Source organism: Micromys minutus (genome assembly GCF_963924665.1).
Source record: "Micromys minutus genome assembly, chromosome: 21".
NCBI classification, from domain to species: Eukaryota; Metazoa; Chordata; class Mammalia; order Rodentia; family Muridae; genus Micromys; species Micromys minutus.
Window position 1 is genome coordinate 40,364,246 of NC_137956.1, and position 8,513 is coordinate 40,372,758.

The 8,513-nt window shown below is 46.4% G+C and overlaps 1 protein-coding gene across 1 annotated transcript; it reads left to right on the plus strand.

Moving 5' to 3' along the window:
* Positions 1-3,289: 3,289 nt before the first annotated feature.
* LOC308434479 (neutrophilic granule protein-like) lies at positions 3,290-5,862 on the plus strand (the record flags this gene model as incomplete). The annotated part of the gene is made up of 4 exons (XM_080934759.1): positions 3,290-3,466; positions 4,236-4,337; positions 5,119-5,205; positions 5,722-5,862. The coding sequence occupies 4 exons, from the start codon at positions 3,290-3,292 to the stop codon at positions 5,860-5,862; spliced, it is 507 nt and encodes a 168-aa protein (XP_080790885.1).
* Between the last annotated feature and the right edge of the window lie 2,651 nt (positions 5,863-8,513).

Here is an 8,513-nt window from a genome sequence, read left to right on the forward strand (position 1 = left end):
CACCTAACCACTTCCCTTCCCTTTACTCTCTTTCTTCCTTTCTCTCTTTTTCTTTCTTTCTTTCTTTCTAGAATTTTTTTAAAGATTTATTCATTTATTCTATGTATGTGAACATACTGGCGCTGTCTTCAGACACACCAGAAGAGGGCATCAGGTCCTATTACAGACAGTTGTGAGCCACCATATGGTTGCTGGGATTTGAACTCAGGACCTCTGGAAGAACAGTCAGTTCTCTTAACCACTGAGCCATTCCTTCAGCCCCACTTCCCTTTTCTTAATGTCTTTAAAAAACAAAACTGCTATTATTTTGTTTTATTTCTATGAGTGTTTTGCCTACATGTATGTAGGCAGCACGTGTGTTTCTGTTCCCAAGGCGGTCAGAAGAGAGCACTGGTTTCCCTACAACTAGAGTTACAGTCAGAATCCAAGTCTTCTACAAGAAGAGCCAGGGTCCTTAACCACTGAGCCATTCTTCCAGCTCCCATCGGCTCACTTTTCTAAATTCCAACACAAAAAGTGTTATTTTCCCCTTTCCATCTCTTCTCTAGACACCAGCTCCAAATCTTAAGCGTGTTTGCCCTGACCCCCTGGCTTTCTCAGTGTTTCCTCCGAAGGCTCCTTCCTCCCCACCCCTCACCCCCGGCCCACACGTACACAGCAGCAGCTTGCAGAACCTAACTCAAAAGGGATGGTTTTCTGTCTTCCTCTTAGCCTTCCTTCACTTGGCAGTTGCTGAGATTTACAACTTGCCTGTCCTATTTTTTTCCCCTCTCGCAAACTCTAGCTGTGAAAAATGAATGAATGAATGAATGAATGAATTAAAGAAAAAATAGGAAAGAAACTTTACAATGATTTGGATGAGCATTTCTCTCAAGACAGACAGACGCTCAGCACATAAAAACCCGCACTAAAAATAATTAACCATTAGGGAAATGCAAATCAAAACCACAATAAAATAACATTTCATCACCAACACTCCACTCAAGAAGCTAAAGCAAGAAGTTCTTGAATCTGAGGTCAAAATAACCTTTTGAAACAGAGGTAGGGTTGCAAGATGGTTATTATTTATCTTGAGACAAAGATATGGTTGCCTTTTCCTAGATCAGGAAGTGCAGAATCATTTGTAGTTAAGGCTACAGGTGGGTGTGGCCCAATCCTTGAAAAACAGGCCTTCAATCATAGTCAGGAATGAGCCTAGTTTGTCTGTACTAGAAGATGGCTGTGAAGCCTAAGATGGAGACAGGCAGGTTCATCACACGCTCCTTACCCATGGGAAGGCTGGAGAGCCATTCCCACTCGTAGAGAGGTGGGGCCTATTTGATCCTCTTTCAAGCTGCTTCCTGGAACTACGTATACTCACAAACAGGGATTTTTGTCCCTTTGCACAGTGAGCTGCTGGAGGCAAAACACGGTGAGGATGCTGCTGTCAGCTCTGTGAGGGGCTGGAGGGCCTTGGGTTATCAGGTCTTAACTTTCCCAAGTTTTATTCTTGATCTTATCCAAAAGACTAAGAATGGCTGACGGAGAGATGGCTGGTGGGTAAAGGCATTTGCTTCGTAAGCCTGAAGCTCTGGAGTTTATCCTGAGACCCACGTGGAAGAGTGAACTGCTGGAGATCAGGCCCTCCCCCAGCCTGCCTTCAGTGACATTCAGCACTGGCAGCTACTTCGTCACCAGCCGCCAAATGCAACACATTTCCAGTGTTACCAGGAGTTGAGTTTGTGCCATAAAGGCCTGTGTTGTGCTTGTGCGCTCTCTCTCTCTCTCTCTCTCTCTCTCTCTCTCTCTCTCTCTCTCTTCCTTCCCTCCCCTTTTCCTCTCTTCTCCTTCTCTGTCTCTCTCTCTCCTCTTCTCCCTCCCTCCTTCCTCTCAATCTCCCCCCTCTTCTCCTCACTATTTTGCCTGCTCAATCAACCCCTCCCAAAGAAATCTCTCTTCTGAGATCTGTTGCATGGTGTGACTTTGTGGCATTCTTTGGCCCTGACCTGCTGAGGTCTTCTTCCATCACAAAACCCTAACAAGAACCAGTTCCACAAAGTGGTCCTTTGATTTCCGTACTTGTGTCACGGCTATATGGGCATGTACACATACTAAGTAATAAAATTTAATAAATAAATTTTATTTTACTTATTTATCGAGACAGGGTCTCACTATGTAGCCTTCCTGGAACTCCTTATGTAGACCAGGCTGGTTTTGAACTAACAGACACCTTCTGTAAATAAGCCCCTTGAGGTGTAAGTAGCGAGGGCCCACACCAGACTTCCAGTCCCTTGAGATGAAGGTGGCCAAGTTCTATCCTACAGGGGAAAGAATGCCCAAGATCAGGCCACAGAATCCCACCAGTCCCTGAGCTTGCCCCAAGATCAAGTCACAGAATCCCACCAATCCTAGGTACCCCTGGAAAGTTCCCCCTACACCCAGAAAACTCTACATAAAACCTGCCTTCTGCTCAGTTCTTTGCTACTTCTCCCTCATCCCCAGCAGAGGCAGCCATTTTCTTGTGTCTTTCCCAATAAATCTCTTGTGTGATGATTTGTTCAAAGTTTCTTGGTTGGCTCCTTACAGCTCTTATATCCTCCTGCCTCTGCCCGCCAAGTGCTGGAATTAAAGGTGCACATTACCACACCATACCTTTATTTTTAAAGACTGGGTTTTACTATGTAGCTCTGGCTGGCTTGAAACTCACTTTGAAAACCAGTTTGGCCTTGATCTCATAGAGATCCACCTGGCTGTGTCTCCCAAGTACTGGGTTTAAAGATGTGTGCCACCATTCCCAGTCTATAAAATGTTAACATCCAATAAGTGATGAGATTCAGAGTTTTAAAAGTTCAGCATTTAAAAAATGTAGTTATCCCCTTGAGTGTGGCTTCAAAACATCTCTTTGTGAACCTGGATGATGGACTCATATGTGGAGTCCATGGGTTCTGGGCAGCTATTTTTGGGATCAAAATGTGAGAGCCAGGTAGAGACAGAACTGTGAATGGGCAAGTCTAGAGGAAGTCTAGAAGGACACTAAGGCCCAGAATGAACAGGTATACCCAGCCTGACCACAAGGCTCTTGCTCTTAGCTTAGGACTCACTTTGATGTCCTGGTCTATTGCCCAAACCTCCTTGCCTTTCTTGGCCAACAGCGTTTCATAACATTGGCTAATATTTGGTCTCTAGCCAAGTAAAGAAGGGGCCCTCTCTCTAGAAGCACCAGCCCTTTATGTCACCGGCAGTCCTTGAGCAAGGCAGCCTCAATATCACCTAAATAAAAGGGGCCAAGAGTGGTAGTGTGTCAGAGACAATGGCAAGTCTGTGGAAGACCTTCGGATTGGTGGTGGCCTTGGCTGTGGTCACCTGTGAGGCCCGTCTCAAACTAAGCTATGAGAACATTGTTGATAGGGCCATAGAGGCATACAACCGTGGGCAGCAAGGACGACCCCTCTTCCGCCTGCTAAGTGCCACTCCACCTTCTAGTCAGGTGAGTATCTGCCATGCCTAGGAAACAGGCGGTGTAGGTTTCTCTTACCTGGGCACTGGGGCAGTAGCTCAGTTGGTAGAGTGTTTGCCTTGCATACACTGAATTTGGGCCCCAGCACTCAACAGATGGAGGCAGGAGGATCGAAAGTTAGACTCCGCTATGTAATGAGTTCTAGGCCAGCAACTTCTATTCACAGGTAGGAGAAGTCAGTACCCTCAGCCTCTCTCCTAGCATGAGATGTGAAGGGAAGAGATTTTTTTGTTCCTACTTAATACAAGAAGATACTGAAGGGCAGTCACAGGAGTATCATAACATTGTGGCAAAGATCACAACCTCTCCTGTTTTTTAGACTGAACACCATATAGCCCAGGTGGCATGGAACTTGCTATGTAGCTGAGGATAGCTTGGGAACTCCTGATTCTCCTGTTCCACCTCCAAAGGGTTGAGATTACAGGTGTGTGCCACCATTCCCGATTGAATCCTCTATTTATGTCACCCTAACTGGCCTGGAACTTGCTATGTAGATGAGGCTGGCCTTGAATTCACAGAGATCTACCTGCCCCAATCTCCTGAGTGCTGAGATTCAGGTGTGTACCACCACTGACTTTACCCTGTAGGGCTCTGTTATGGTCATTTGATACGTCCCAGCTTTCTGTGGACAGGACTGACTAGGATTAGAATGAGGCAGACAGTAACACAGAAGCCCTCTGTGCTTTGTTCCCTAACCTGTAGAAAAGAGATGCTCATGAGTTCTCTGTTGCTTCTTTAGAACCCCAGTACCAATATCCCACTCGAGTTCAGGATTAAAGAGACAGTGTGCACTTCCACCAGGGAGAGACAGCCACAAAACTGTGACTTCCTGGAGAATGGGGTGAGTCACCTTCTTTCAGCTCCCAGATTTCTTCGTGGAGGATTTCTTTCTCTTGCCTTCTTCCATATCACCTGGACACTTCACCAGCAGCTGTAATATTGAAACCTTTTTTTTTTCAAAGTCAAATGTTTGGGCCCAGAGATGGTTTGTTGGATTGAGGGAACCAGGACCCATGTGGTGGAGAGAGCTGACTTCCCCTGCTGTTCTCTGTCTTCCATAGACATTATTCTCACACAACCCAAGTAATTAAAAAAAAAATCAGATTTTTTAATACCCTTTCTTACTATAAAGTATTGCAAGTGTTGCATTACTTACTACAACAGCAACGTGTGGCTCAGTGGTAGAGTTTTATTTAGCATGTTTTGCATGTACAAAAAAAAAAAAAAAAAGGATCAAAATGACAAAGTGTCTGTGATCCACCTGGAGATGTTGCTGTTAAAAGACAGAGCCAGAAAAAATGTTCTATTTACCATTCACATTTAAAGTAACGGTTAAGTTTACTGACTCATAACTCATGGCTCAGGCACAGGTATCAGCTGTTGACATGTCTTCGCTCACAATCTTCAACAAACATGTTTTCTCTGGGCGAGGTAACTTACGGTTACCTCTCCCGCAATCGTTTGCGTGCAGTCCTGTCCTTTATTTTAATGGCTGTGCATCTGTTCCTCCCAGCCACTCCTTTCTGGGTCTAGCTTGTATCTCTAGTTCGAGGACAGACAGTTCCTGCCTCTTTCCAGAAATGTGGCAAGGTGCCTCTAGCTCTTGTCCCATTCACCAACAGGAGGAGAGAAACTGCACAGGTGAATTCTTCAGAAGGCGGCAGTCAACCTCCTTGACCTTGAGCTGTGACCGGGATTGCAGTAGAGAGGTGAGAAGCTTTGCTGTCACATGCCCACTCCGGGCCTCTCACCTCAGAGGTCCGATCCTGAGGCTAACCGTCCCCTCGTGCTGGGCTCTCCTGGGCTCTGGGAGATACTGAGTGGCTGTGTATGTGCTGGATACACAGGGTCTTCCTCTGAAACTCAGAAGCAACCAAGCCTTTTCCAGCAAGTGCTTCAAAAAGCATGGTGTGCCCTTAATGTCAGTACGGCTTAGATCTTCCCACTGTTAGGAGAGGGGAAGTTTGGAAGAGTTCTAGAGGAGACATTGGGGCTCTGGAGCATCTAACTTCTGGTCTCAAGACAGGCCCTCTGGCCTCCCACAGATCTCTCATCATGCCCTGTAGCTGATACCTCTGTTGCCTTACCCTCTCCTTGAGGGGGAAACCACAGGCAGGTTGGGAAAGGACCTTCTCTACTGTTTTAGTGGTGACTGTCTGGCATCTTTCCCACAGGCTACTCAAGTGACCAGTTTTAATGACGACAAGTCAGATGTCTCCGAAGAGGACACTCAAGTGGCCAGTTTTAATGATGACAAGTCAGATGTCTCTGAAAAGGACAAGTTTGAAGGCGTGCCCCCTCACATCAGAAACATTTACGAAAACGCCAAGTATGATATCATCAGCAACATCCTGAGTAACTTCTAGGGCTGGAAAGAGGAGGGAAGCGTTGCCTGTCTACTGTGACCTCTTTACCTCCACTACTCATCTCCCCTGCTGCCTTCACGACCACCCCTGCTTCCTGCACTCCCCAGGAACACCCCTCTCTAGGGTAACTCCAGCTCCTAAAGCATCCATACCTTTGTCCATTTGCTTCCTTCTGCTGGGACTTCCTGCCTTACACTCCATCTGAAACTCTTACTGACTCTTCAAGGCCCAAGCTCAAAAGTCCCCTCCATCAGGAAGACTCCTCATTCTCCCAGAGCCAAAGTCCTTCCCACATCTGTTCACTCATAATCCTCAGACAGCATTGGCATTACCTGCTGTGTCCCCAGCCAGATGACAATCTGTTCACAGCTGGGCCTCCCTGGCCAGCTGCAGTTGGCTGTAGAATGAATTTTTCAATAATGTGCTCCTGGCATCTTGGGAGGACAAAACCCTGTAGACTCCTGCTCTCTGCCCAGTCACTGTAACACCAAATGCCCCTTTACAGACCCAGACCCCTTAACCGGGACGTGGCAGGTGGGTGGGTGGGTTGTGGTCAGATCACCTTGAGTGGGGCCTATAAGAGAGTTTCAATAAAATGCTTTTGAGATTAATGAGGATGTGAATGAATGAATGAACGAATGAAATGAATGAAGAGCAGCTGAACTTAAAGTGAGGAAACAGATGTGTCAGGTTCTGGGTTGGGGTTGAGGAGATCCAGACTCTGTGAGAAGAAATTAGGGGCCAGCTAGGTGGTCCAATGGGTAGGGGTGCTTGCCACCAAGCTGGACAACCTGAGTTCAATTCCAGGACTGACATGATGGAAAGAGAAACTACTGAAGGTTGTGACCTCTGCACATGGCCTGTGACATGCATGTATAGCGCACACATGCTCTCTTGAGTGTGCGGACACACTCACACAAAATAGAAATGTAAATCTTTTCCTAATTTTTAAAGGAGAACTGGGTATGGGGACAGAGGAGCCCAGGAAGGTAGCCTGTCCCTGGTCTCTTTGGCTGCTTTTAGTTCCTTAGCTCAAAGTTCCAGTCAAAACTTTAAACTTGCACTTGGGTATTAAGAAGACCAGTATAATTATCATCTGAAGGTCACTGCTTGTGTGTGTGAGAGACAGGGTCATGCTGTCGAGAGGCCAGACCTACTCCATCTTAGAACTGGACTCCATCTTAAAAAAAAAAAAAAAAAGCCTGAGAACTTGACCTGCAGCTGAACCCAAGTTCCAGGAAGGACCCCATGGCCTGGCCTTGACCCATACTCCAGAGTTACTCCCTAGCTACTTCCTAGCAACAGAGACTAGCTTGACTATTTCAGATGTACTTTCAGACCATTGCTGATTGTGTATGGTATTGCTTCAGAGCATCCACCTGCCAGCTTACAATATCCATTCAATTAGATGCTTTCCAGGATGGACACCCCCTCATTTACTCCCATTTCCTATAAAACCCTGTCCTGATGAGAGTTCAGGGCTGCTTCACCAAACTGTCCTGTGAATTGGTGGTAAGTGGGCCCAAACTCGAGTCTGCAATAAAGAGACCCTAATGTGACTACATCAGAGTCTACTCCTTGGTGGTCTTTCGGGGTTCAAGAACACTTCCTGGCACAATGCTGTATAGGTTGTGTTAGACACACAACAATCCTCCTTCTGCCTCCCCAGTGTCTGGATTACAGATGTGGGCCACTGCACCTAGCTTTACTTCTTTTATTCTTTATTAACTTGATATGTAGCCGGCCTCCCCTTTCACTTCCTCCAACTCCCTCCTCCACCCCCCCCCCCCAGAGCATCCTCAACACTTCCCCTTCCTCACTTCACATCTTCTGAGTCCTGCTAGTGCTGCCTGTTGGAAAGTTGACTGATCTTGTGGACTCCATCTTGTGAAGGTAACCACAGCTGCAGCAAGACCATGGGCGAAGTTATGCTATGTTCCACAGAGTTTCACAGCACGCTACCCCATCCTGCAGCTCTGGTGTCATTCCATCCCTCTTCAGTGATGTTCCCTGAGGCTTAGATGGGGTGTGAATATTTACATTAACACTGACCTCTGTCCATGGTTGGAAGTAACATTCATTTATGAGTGTAAGCATATATACTTAGAAAGTAAGTTTGACAACATACCTTGTTGACAAACAGCAGTAGAAGGACCTGTAAACAGTGAGCTACAGGCTTTCGGCCAGGTTTACAGTTCCAGACCTGAATTCCTATGGAAGCCAGTCGGAAGGCAGTTGGCTACACACATAGGCTTCATATCACGCCTGCACCAGCGGGCACTTCGTGCCTGGTGGGTCCGTACTACAGCATGCAGGGCAGGATGCAGGTACATCACTCAGCTCTTTCCTCCATACTGCCTGCACAGCACGGTATGGTACTATGAGAGGAAGTTTTTATGTCAGCTATCACTTTATTTCTCTATGTCCTATAACAAAGTATATTATGTCTTCAGCAACAGGGGCATTAGTATGTTTGGGGGTCCTCTGGGGCCTCCCTGGCCTGTAACTTGCAGGGACTTGGTACTGAGATTTTTATTAATAACACTTGTCTTCCATGGGGATCATTATCTAGCCATTCAAGGGCATCTATGTTCAAACTACTATTTTTTTTATTATACCTTTAGATTAGTTTATAAAGTAGTGAGTTTCCA